This window comes from Odocoileus virginianus, unplaced genomic scaffold (genome assembly GCF_023699985.2).
Source record: "Odocoileus virginianus isolate 20LAN1187 ecotype Illinois unplaced genomic scaffold, Ovbor_1.2 Unplaced_Contig_15, whole genome shotgun sequence".
Taxonomy (NCBI): Eukaryota; Metazoa; Chordata; class Mammalia; order Artiodactyla; family Cervidae; genus Odocoileus; species Odocoileus virginianus.
In genome coordinates, this window is record NW_027224332.1 from 464,848 (window position 1) to 476,879 (window position 12,032).

General features: G+C 43.5%; 1 protein-coding gene across 1 annotated transcript in view; it reads right to left on the bottom strand.

The window, feature by feature from the left end:
• Window positions 1-12,032, bottom strand: part of PLCE1 (phospholipase C epsilon 1) — a 353,620-nt gene that overhangs the window by 88,922 nt on the left and 252,666 nt on the right. The window contains exon 5 of the mRNA XM_070464116.1: window positions 4,628-4,773. Coding sequence (XP_070320217.1) covers window positions 4,628-4,773 — 146 coding nt within the window. The remainder of the gene's footprint in view (window positions 1-4,627; window positions 4,774-12,032) is intronic.

Sequence of the window (12,032 nt, forward strand, 5' to 3'; positions counted from 1 at the left end):
GTGTTAACCACTGGGCCATCAGAGAAGTCCCTTTACTCCTTTTATTGAAGTTTTAAATGAAAACTTGAAGCTCTGATTTATACCAGACTGAATTAAAAAATCATTAGGTAATATCTAAGACATCCAAAAGACATCAAGAAGTACAACATGACAAACACTCATGCATCAACCTCTCAGTTTAAAAAATTAAAGCATTCATAATATGGCTGAGGCCCCAGAGAACTCCTCTGTGAAGAAACCCCCCTCCCTTCCTCACAAGGGACCACGACTGCAATTTTACTGCACTCCTCCCCTGACAATTCCTCATACTTTCTCAACTCGGGCAGATATTGCTAAGCAGTTTGTACAACTGTTTGTGCATTTTTAAACTTTATACAAATGGTGTCACGCTGTAGGCGACCTGCTTTTATGGCACTGCCATATGATTCTGGGGTTCACTAGCGCTCAAGGACATAGGTGAAGGAGATGGCTTATTAACCACACAAGTGACGGGGAAAGACACAGGGGGCCCAAGGTACATTCCAGAGTTCAGGGGAAGAAGAGCCAATTGGCAGGTTTGAAAGACAGTGAGGTCAGAAAAATAAAACTGTCTCCTGATTTCCCCCCACTGGGTTCAACTTGTCCTACAACCAGTTCCTTATAAGGTGGGGAGAATTCATTTGGGGGCATGGAATGGAGGTTTAAATAAATGAAGTGAGCACATGAATGAGACTTGGTTCTCATTATCTGATCATCCTTTTTTTCATGAGTCATGATATGTGGGTGGGGCAAGAGACAAATCTTAGCAAATAGCAATGGTTTTTTGTTAGACTGAGGACTGACACTTTTTAAAAAGAAACTTTATTTCTTTTCATGATTAAAAAGGTATGCCCATTGTAGACAATCTCAAAAATACCAAAAATATAGAAAATTCACTCACAGTTCTTCCAACCACAGAAAACAGTAGATATATTTCCTTTCAGTACTTATCCTATTTGTGTCCGTCTGGTCTAAATATTTTATACATTTTGTTGTATAAATATTGCTGAGGTTATTAAGTATGGACAGCTTTGTTCCCAGATAGTTTTATATATTGTATGTTACTTGATGTCCTATGATATTAAAATTATTATAAACATTGTTTTTAGTGATTAAATAATATTCCATTGTGTGGATGCATCATGTTATTTCCTTCATTTTGCTGTTATTGTTCATTTGGTTTATTTTATTTTATTATTTTAAAACCAAGGTGTCATTGACATTTGGGTTATTTTATATTGACACTAAAATTGAGTAAATATTGATGCATGTAAATCTTTGTACTTCTACTCATTTCCTGTAAACAGCTGAGAATTTAGTTTGAGAAAGCAAAATGTACAAAGGTGACAGAAAAGCTGTCACTTAACAATTAGATTGTGCCCCCTTCCCCTCTAATTGTTTTAAAAATGAAAAAAATCAGTTATCTTGATGCAGTTCAATTACTTGTAATCTAAATGCTTTCAAACTTGAAAGTGCACATGTGAGCTCTTCCTCCATTATCATTCCATCATAAGGACATCCAGCAACTTACCTCCTGTATCTACTGTTCTGGCTGACGAACTATTAAACCTGGTAGTTTTACCCATCTATTTGTAAAGACTAATTCAGCCTTAAGCCAAATATAGGAGTGTGAAACTAGGTAGCAGTGGGTCTGGGGTGGCCAGGAATCAATGGTAAGGTTTAGCTGCTTTGACATTATTTCTCATCTCAGAAAGAATTACCTAGCTCTATAGACTTCCCTTGTGGCTCAGCTGGTAAAGAATCTGCCTGCAAGGCAGGAGACCTGGGTTCAATCCCTGCATTGGGAAGATCTCCTGGAGAAGGGAAAGTCTACCTACTCTAGTATTTTGGCATTGAGAATTCCATGGACTATAGCTCATGGGGTTGCAAAGAGTCAGACAATTGACTGAGCAACTTTCACTTTCACATGGACTTCTTGGATTTTGAATTCAAATTAAGTTGGGTCTAAAAGTCACATTTCCCCAAGGCCTCCATTGGGCATTATGAGGCTATGCTTTGCATCAAGGGACTCTCTAATACATGGTACGTGGCAGCCAACCTCCAAGATGGCCTCCAAAGATCCACACTTCCTGCTGCGGTGTGGTCCCCACTCACAGTGAGCCAGGGCTGGTCTTCATGATCAGTACAACATGGCAGAAGTGGACAGTGTGTGACTCCTGAGGCCAGGACATAAAAAGCACCGCAGCTTCTGCCTTGCTCTTTCCATTTATTTATTTATCTATTTATTTATTTTGGCAGCATGGGGTCTTTGTTGCTGTGTGCAGCTTTCTCTAGTTGTGGCAAGCGGAGGCTACTCTCTAGTTGTGATGTGCAGGCTTCTCATTGCAGTGGTTTGTCTTGTTGCAGAGCACAGGCTCTAGGCAATGGGTTTCAGTAATTGGGGCTCAGGGGTTCAGTAGTTGTGGTGCCCGGGCTCCAGAGTACAAGGGTTCAACAGATGTGGTGCACAGGCTCAGTTGCCCACTGGCATGCAGGATCTTAGTTCCCAGACCAAGGATCAAACCCATGTCCCCTGCCTTGGCAGGCAGGTTCTTAACCCCTGGACCATGAGGGAAGTCCCTGCCTTGTTCTTTTGGATTGTTCACTTTGGAGGGAGCCAGCTGCCATGCTGTGAGGATGGTGACATCCATAAGAGAGGAAGCGAGGTCCCCAGACAACAGTCAGCACCAGTTTGCTAGTCAAACACGGATCAGCACCATTGTATGTGTGTCCTTAGCTGCTCAGTCATGTCCGACTCTTTGCAACCCTAGCCCACCAGGAGGTCTGTAGTCTACCAGGTTCTTTCATCCATGGGATTTTCCCACTGGAGTGGGTTGTCATCTCCTCTTCCAGGGGATCTTCCACACCCGGGGATCTCTTGCATCTCCTGCATTGCAGGTGGATTCTTTACCGCTGAGCCACCAGGGAAGCCCAAGCACCATTAAAACAGGACTATTTTATCATAATATGATCTCTATTTTTTTACAGGAAAATAATGCAGGGACTTCCCTGGTGGTCCAGCAGTTAAGAATCTGCCTTCCAATGCAGAGGATGTGGGTTTGATCCCTGCTTGGGGAACTAAGATTCCACATACTGTGGGGCAACTAAGCCTCCATATTGCAACTAGAGAGAAGCCAGCAAACCACAAGGAAAGATCCTGCATGCTACAACTAAGATCTTGTGCAGCCAAATAAATAAATAAATATTAAAAAAGAAAAGTAGCACAGATTCTTTGTAGAAAATTTATCACAAAGAGAATCAAATCATCTGGATATAGCCTTTTCTTCACCCAGTACTTTTCTATTTTTCCTTCTTTCAAGCCATGCTTAGTGCATTTGTATGACCATTTTAAATGCCAACGACATGATCATGTGAGTTTATTCTTAGTTGAGAAAGTTCAAAAGGACGAAAAAATTTCCAACTAAGAATTTTCCTCTCCACCCCCAATCCTGAACCCCTATGTCAGGCCTGGAGAATCAAAGAAAAACCTTGAAATGTTATGAAGCAAGATCTATTTATAGATCTTCGTTGGGAAGACAAATCTTAGACAACAACAACAACAGCAATGACAAGTTCTCTTCTTGAGCCTTACTACATGCCAGACACACATACTCACACTTTACTTGTCTCATTAAATCCTATGCAAAGGGTAGGTGCTTTTTATTATTGCCGCCATTTGCAGATGAAGAAACTGAAGCTCAATGAGGTCAAGTAACTAGATTACACAGCTGTTCCACAGGGGAGCCAGGATTTGATTCCCTGTTATTCTAATTCCACCATTTATCCTCTTCTTCCTCATACCACACTGCCACCCACAAGAGAGAGGAACAGCTATTTTAGCAAGGTAACTGATGCTTAAAGGGAATACAGCTGGAGGCTTTAATGACAGAATGCTGATCTTATTATCAGCTTGACAGAGAAGGTGTAAGAGGAAGATATCACTGAAGTTAAGGGCACAGGCTCTGAAATCAAGGTGGCCTGCATTCACATCCTGGCCACACCAGGTGACCTTGTGTGAGTGATTTTATTTCTTCTTATCTTAGACGTTTCTTCTTTCATCCGGTATGGAAATAATAATCGTATCTACCTCAAAAAATTGTTCCAACAATCAAAAGTTTTAATGCACAGAACATGCTTAGTTCAATTCTTGACATGTAGTAAGTATTCAATAAAAATGACAGCTAAGATTATTCAGTGCTTATTATCAACATAAGCCACTGTTATTGGTGAGGGCAGTCAGTGGTTGGCAGCTTACAGTGCTAGGTAATTTGTAAGGTAGATCTGGGAAGAGATAGGTAACAGTGGGGCACACAGGCCAGGAAGGGGAAAAGGAGGTCAGTGATGGCGTTGAATGAGTTAAACAATCAGACACTCAGCCTGCCCAAGAGCAAGGGATCAGGGCAGACACAGTGGAGTAGGACCACGCCTGCTTAATTCTGTAGCACCTCTGAGGAACAGGGATTGTGGCACTAACAGAGGGTAATATATTTCCCCCAAAAAATCAGTACCAATTGCCTAGTTTGGGTAAATATGGTTACCCAGACAATTAATTCAGTGCTATTCAGCTGTTAGGAGGAAACCCCAGATAACTATATTCCACTGCCCATACCTGAGGCCGGCCAAGAACTCCATGACGGCATTGTAGTTGCCCATGTTCCAACAGCATTTGGCCACATGAACCAAGTACGAGAAGACTTCCCGCTTCTCTTCCATGGAGCCTGCCGCGAGGATCAGCCACGTCACCCAGGAGCTCACCTGTAGAATGCAGAGAGGGGCATCCACTGAAACCAGGCCGGGGAAGCTTGACATATATTTTCTCATGAGAAAAATATTGTTGTTTTTAAGTCAGTTTAGTATTAGGAAATGAAGGACCCTGTCAAGAGACTGAATTGAAGCTCTAGCTCCATCACTACTTTGCAATGGGATTAACCACTCTGTTAATCTTCTCACCTTTAAAATGAGGCTGAAAGGTAATTCCATAGGAAAACAAGGCCTAAAGGTAAGATTATTTAAATGTATTTGACTGATGGAGCAAGAATAAATGCAATCAATGCACTTAGCACATGAACAAAAGTCCATTTGTCAAAGAGTACAATGCATAATATTAAATGAAAAAACAAAAAACTTTTTGAACTATCTTACACAAATGCATTATCTATATATGCTCCTCAAATGACTAAATAATAGAACATAGCACTTATGTTACTGTTCTAAGCACTTCATATATGTTAACGCATGGATCTCTTACAACAGTCCTGAGTCAGGAACCATAATTATGCTCATTTTATAGATGAAGAAACTGAAGGACAGAGGGCCTAAGAGACTTGCTCAAAGTTCCCAACCAATAGGTAGCAAAGCTGAAACTGAACTGAGCTGTGTGCCCCTGGTGGCTCAGAGGTAAAGAATCCGTCCTTAGCCAACCAGGAGATGCAGGAGACGCAGGTTACGGGAAGATCCCCTGAGGAAATGGTAATCCACTCCAGTATTCTTGCCTGAAAAATCACACCGAGAGAGGAGCCTGGCAGGCTACAGTCTATGGGGTAGCAAAGGGTTGAACACAACTGAGCACGTACACATGAAAAATGAAATGTGTGTCCCTGAGGTGTTACTATTAACTACTCACTAAACACCTAATGTAGATACTGTTCTCCCTTAGGCTTAAATTTAGTCTAATGTGATTTGCCTTTCTACTATACAGACCAGAGTATCAGTTCAGTTCAGTTCAGTAGCTCTGTCTGAGTTTTTGCGACCCTATGGACTGCAGCACGCCAAGCTTCCCTGTCCTTCACCAACTCCCAGAGCTCACTCATACTCATGTCCATCCAGTCAGTGATGCCATCCAACCATTTCATCCTCTGTTGTCCCTTTCTCCTCCTGCCTTCAATTTTTCCCAGCATCAGAATCTTTTCCAATGAGTCAGTTCTTCACATCAGGTGGCCAAAGTACTGGAGTTTCAGATTCAGCATCAGTCCTTCCAATGAATATTCAGGAATGATTTCATCTAGGATTGACTGGTTTGATCTCCTTGCAGTCCAAGAGACTCTCAAGAGTCTTCTCCAACAACAAAGTTCAAAGGAATCAATTCTTCTGCACTCAGCTCTCTTTAGAGTCTAACTCTTACATCCATGTACGACTACTGGAAAAACCATAGCTTTGACTAGATGGACATTTGTCAGCAAAGTAGTCTCTGCTTTTTAATATGCTGTCTAGGTTGGTCATAGCTTTTCTTCCAAGGAACAAGAGTCTTTTAATTTCATGGCTGCAATCACCATCTGCAGTGATTTTGGAGCCCAAGAAAATAAAGTCTCTCACTGTTTCCATTATTTCCCCATCTATTTGCCATGAAGTGATAGGACCAGATGCCATGATCTTAGTTTTCTGAATGTTGAGCTTTAAGCCAACTTTTTCACTCTCCTCTTTCACTTTCATCAAGAGGCTCTTCAGTTCTTCTTCACTTTCTGCCATAAAGGTGGTGCCATCTGCATATCTGAGGTTATTAACATTTCTCCCAGCAATCTTGATTCCAGTTTGTGCTTCATCCAGCTCAGCATTTCATATGATGTACTTTGCATATAAGTTAAATAAGCAAGGTGACAATATACAGCCTTGATGTACTCATTTCCTGAGTTGGAACCAGCCTATTGTTCCATGTCTAGTTCCAACTGTTGTTTTTTTGACCTGCATACAGATTTCTCAGGAGACAGGTAAGGTGGTCTGGTATTCCCATCTCTTTAAGAATTTTCCACAGTTTGTTGTGATCTACACAGTCAAAGGCTTTGGTGTAATCAATAAAGCAGAAGTAGATGTTTTTCTGGAACTCTCTTGCTTTTTCGATGATCCAACGGATGTTGGCAATTTGATCTCTGGTTCCTCTGCCTTTTCTAAACCCAGCTTGAACATCTGAAAGTTCATGGTTCACGTACTGTTGAAGCCTGGCTTGGAGAATTTTGAGCATTACTTTGCTAGCATGTGAGCAATTGTACAGTAGTTTGAACATTCTTTGGTATTGCCTTTCTTTGGGATTGGAATGAAAACTGACCTTTTCTAGTCCTGTGGCCACTGTTGAGTTTTCCAAATTTGCTGGCATATCGAGTGCAGCACTTTCACAGCATTATCTTTTAGGATTTGAAATAGCTCAACTGGAATTCCATCACCTCCACTAGCTTTGTTCGTAGTGATGCTTCCTAAGGCCCTTTTGACTTCACATTCCAGGAGGTCTGGCTCTAGGTGAGTGATCACACCATTGTGGTTATCTGGGTCATGAAGATGTTTTTCATACAGTTCTTCTGTGTATTCTTGCCACTTCTTTTCACATCTTCTGTTTCTGTTAGGTCCATACCATTTCTGTCCTTTATTGAGTCCATCTTTGCATGAAGTGTTCCCTTCAGTATCTCTAATTTTCTTGAAGAGATCTCTAGTCTTTCCCGTTCTATTGTTTTCCTCTATTTCTTTGCACTGATCACTGAGGTAGGCTTTCTTATCTCTCCTTGCTATTCTTGGGAACTCTGCATTCTCCTTTGCCTCTAACTTCTCCTCTTTTCTCAGCTATTTGTAAGACCTCCTCATACAACCACTTTGTCTTTTTGCACTTATTTTTCTTGGGGATGATCTTGATCACTGCCTCCTGTACAATGTCATGAACCTCCGTCCATAGTTCTTCAGGCACTCTGTCTATCAGATCTAATCCTTTGAATCTATTTGTCACTTCCACTGTATAATCATAAGGGATTTGATTTAGATCATACCTGAATGGTCTAGTGGTTTTCCCTACTTTCTTCAACTTAAGTCTGAATTTGGCAATAAGGAGTTCATAATCTGAGCCACAGTCAGCTCCTGGTCTTGTTTTTGCTGACTGTATAGAGCTTCTCCATCTTTGGCTGCAAAGAATATAATCAATCCAATTTCAGTATTGACCATTTGGTGATGTCCATGTGTAGAGTCTTCTCTTGTGTTGTTGGAAGAGGGTATTTGCTATGACCAGTGCAACTGGAGTATAATACTTAATAATAATCTACTATTAAAGTCCCCGCTTTATGGTATACAGCCTCAAAATCCTTTGCTTAATCTCTAAGATTATTTTGCTGCAATCTATACTTTGGTGCCTTGATACTAATGTTCACTTAAGTTACTTTCTCCATCCTGCTTAAGGTCTGGGCTGAAAGTTCAGTTGTTAGTAGATCAAAGCCTTGGTCTTGACCTTGATCCCCCACCCCCACCCCTGCCATGGCCCACGAGTTTTACTTGGTTCAGCAACAGTGCTGAAACCTGGGGAGCAACTCATTTCTCTGGCTTGAGTGAGAGTGAAGCCTGAACAGAGAATGTTACAGGGGGATAAGTTCAAGGTCTAAGGGAACACTTCTCTGCCTCCTTTCCTCCAAATAAAATGAGAGGAATGAATGGCATTTAGTGCTGGCAGCAACCACAGAGGGCGGCCCAGCCTCTTTCTTCCAGATCAAGAATTCAAGGCTCGTGGGAGAAGTTGACTTGCCAACGTCACAATTCTTATGGATGTCAAAACTAGGACTCCCAGGCTGGTGTTTTTTCCTCTGATGAAAGGAAGCTAGTTTTGGTAAACTTGGCACCGGTAGGTCCTTCTAAGCACTCAATAAGAGATGCATACTTGAAGACAGAGATGGAATCAAAGGAGAAGCTACCAAGAAGAGTATTGAAACATGATTTAGAAAATGAAAAAAGCAGAACAGAAAAGATCAGTGCTGAACACACCTTTCCTTTCCCTATACACAAACAAGTAGGAGACAGCAACAGAGAGATTCCATGCTAGCACAGGGTTATAATCTGGTGCCAGTCAGGAGCACTGCAGTAATAATCTGTCTCTTCTTTTCTGAAATTGGCTGAAGCAAAAAGTGATGGGCCACCTTGTAGCCCTGAGCCCAGCCCCAGCCCAATGGGCTCTCAGCCAGCACCAGCACTCTCCACCTGCTCGGACTTAGCTGAGCTCTCATGAGACGTCAGGGAAGAGATCTGGAATCAGACCCCTGGGATGATCCAGAGTCCAGACCATCCTGCAAAGAATGAAGATCCTCTTGGGAAACAGATAACCTTTCGTTTGGTCTCCTGGGACTCCTCTGGGAGCCCCAGGAGACCTCTGGGATTCCCAGAGCCAACCCCTCTCCTGCAGCTGTGAGCAATCCCTGGCTCACTGCTTCTCGGCCTTGTCCCTTCACCTGCTTACCCAGTTACCAGTCACTTTTGTGGAACTCTGGCTCTCTAGACCAAGCCATTATATTGCCAATAGAGACTGAGTGTTGTTAAAGTTTTCAGCCAATTCTTCTGTTGGTGCGATCAGCTTTTGATAAGCCCTATCCACCTGATGTGAAGAGCTGACTCAAAGACCCTGATGCTGGGAAAGATTGCAGCCAGGAGGAGAAGGGGGTGACAGAGGATGAGATGGTTGGATGGCATCATCAACTCAATGGATGTGAGTTTGAGCAAACTCTGGGAGATAGTGAAGGTCAGGGAAGCCTGGCGTGATGCAGACCATGAGGTCAAAAAGAGTTGGACATGACTGAGTGACTGAGCAACATCAATCCTGCCAAAAGAAGTCATCAGAAAACACTCAGAATCACAACATCACTGACTCTTTGAGCTAGACATTTGAAACCATCTCCTTAAAATAAAGATGAAATACTTAAAAATTTAAAGTTGTTCTTCAAAGACACCCAACGCATTAATTCTTGAGGCCTCTGGCTATATTTTTTGTATGGCTTTAGCTCCTTAGCTGTTGAAATGGATGAAAATTAGTGTTTATGCAAAGTCACTGATCTTTCAGGCTATTTTGGTACCACACAGTGACTTGTCAATGCTGTGACCTGAAAGGGTTAACACATCTTCCCCTGGAGAGACCTGCTTCAGAGAGCAGGCACTGACCATCATGAGGTTTGTGCCTCAGTCCTGACCACACATCCAGATTTATTTCCTATCAGTGAAATTATTTTCCATATACTTTCCCACAATGCTAGGAAAAAAAATAGTGATACCATATTTCACATGGAAACCTAATTTAAACCAACTGTTCCATCTCCAAGTGTGAGTCCCTAGGGCTTGGTTATTGAGATTATGTAAGCACTGCTATCATAAACACATGCACACACAGATACACACACACATACATAATATCTGCCTACAGACTTTGGGAACAATTCTTACTGTGGCCTAATGTACTAATTCCACAAGCATTAAGTAACAGGAGTGCCGCCACTAATCCTAAATAACGCAAACTCTAAAATAACGCAAACTCTAAAATGACGCAAAAAGAAAATAAGGATTCAGTGACGACTGTAAAATGTAGACCACAGCATAAACATGGTCATATTCACTAAGTGGATGAAGGAATGTGCTGCCAATCCATAAAGACTTTCAGGAAACCACACAGAAAAACACAAAAGAATCGCACGTGTATAGTACTATGACTCAAACACAGGGAACATCCTAAAGCAGAAAGGTGTTATATGTGTCAGATTATTTTGCCTCACTGCAATGGTCAGCAAAGCACAGACAGAGAGTCTGGGCCCTAGCCCCGTTCCTTCAGTGTTCCTCCCAGAGGCTCTGTGCTTACCCTGACAATCCTGACCCCTTTCTACATGGCTACTGCTCCTCCATAACTGTTTTCTTTTCCTTCCTTCTCAGGCCTTTCTCAGTACTCTGAGGCCCACGGACTGAACAAGTTGCTCTCTCTGTCCCTACATCAAACACCTTACTGGAATCATATAAGCTCAGTTTGAGAGGAATGTTCTTGCTCCATTCAACGTGACCTTTCCCTGGTCCACCACACCTTGACTATGTCCTTTGTAAAGCTGAGTCCTTACCTTGGCCCTGGAGGCCCCTGTTTGTCCTTCAGTCTCACCTTGGCTCTCCCCACACTGCTCCTTTTAGGGAGGTGAACCAGGCTTTTCCCATCTTATGGAGCTTGTACTGGTTGTTCCTTCTATGGGAAGGTACCCCATTCCCAGCCCTCCACCTCTGCTTTAGCTAACATTGACACATCCTTCAGGCAGAACCATAATTAGGCCTGTAGCCAGGCACCCTGCCCATGCCCCAAGCTATAGAGGCCCACGTTGGCCCTCATTCAGCTGTGTCCCCCACTTTCCTCCAAGAATAAGAAGCCTGTGGGCAAGAGGGAACATGTCAGCCCACCGCCAGATCACTCACCCCTGTAGACCAGTATCCCAATCCCCTGTTCAAGCACCCCACTTCTAGGATGGCAAGGGCCTGATATCTCGATCAATCCTCCTGAGGGTCAGTCACAACAATAGGCCTGAAGGCTGGCCAAGGGTGGGTAGTATATGGACGGAGTTTACACTTGGGGCTGGAGGTATCCACATGATACAGGCATATGAGCCAGGTGGAAGGAGGAGGTGGGCAGGCCACAGGCTGGGGTCTGGGGGCCTCTTTTTGTACTTCATCCCGACACCCCTAAAGTCAGGGGCAGGGCTGTGTTCAGGAAGCTGATGAAGGCCTCACTACCTTGGGGAGGCTCACCCTGACTTCCCACGGGGGCAGGGTCCACACGCTCTGTGCTAGGTGGTGCCCCAGACCCCTTGTGCCATCAGCACTGTGTTCCCCAAAAGGCTGACTTGGGGGCTGCCGCACTCACCAGCAGCACAGCTCACACCAGATGCTCAAGGGGAGTCACATGTGAATGTGTGTGACCTCCCTGGGAAGGCTGCTCCAACGGCTCACCTAGCATCTCACACACAGCCTCCTTCGGCTTCTCTTTCACTGGATGTTGGACCTTGAGCCTAGTGTCACGTCTGCACTTGGATTCTCACAGCAGCACGCGTTTGCCTCTGGCTTATTTTTGTTATATTTGTGTGCCTGACTCTTTCACATGGGTCTCTTCTGTCTCCCCCCGCACCCCCACCCAGACCTCCAGGGCAGAGACCATCTTTCCCACATCCCCAGTGTGGGGATGTTCGGTGCCCCTGACCGGCAGGCAGGCCACTCAGAGTCCCAGGAGGCCGTGGGCAGAGAGGATTCTCAGCCTTCAAATGGTC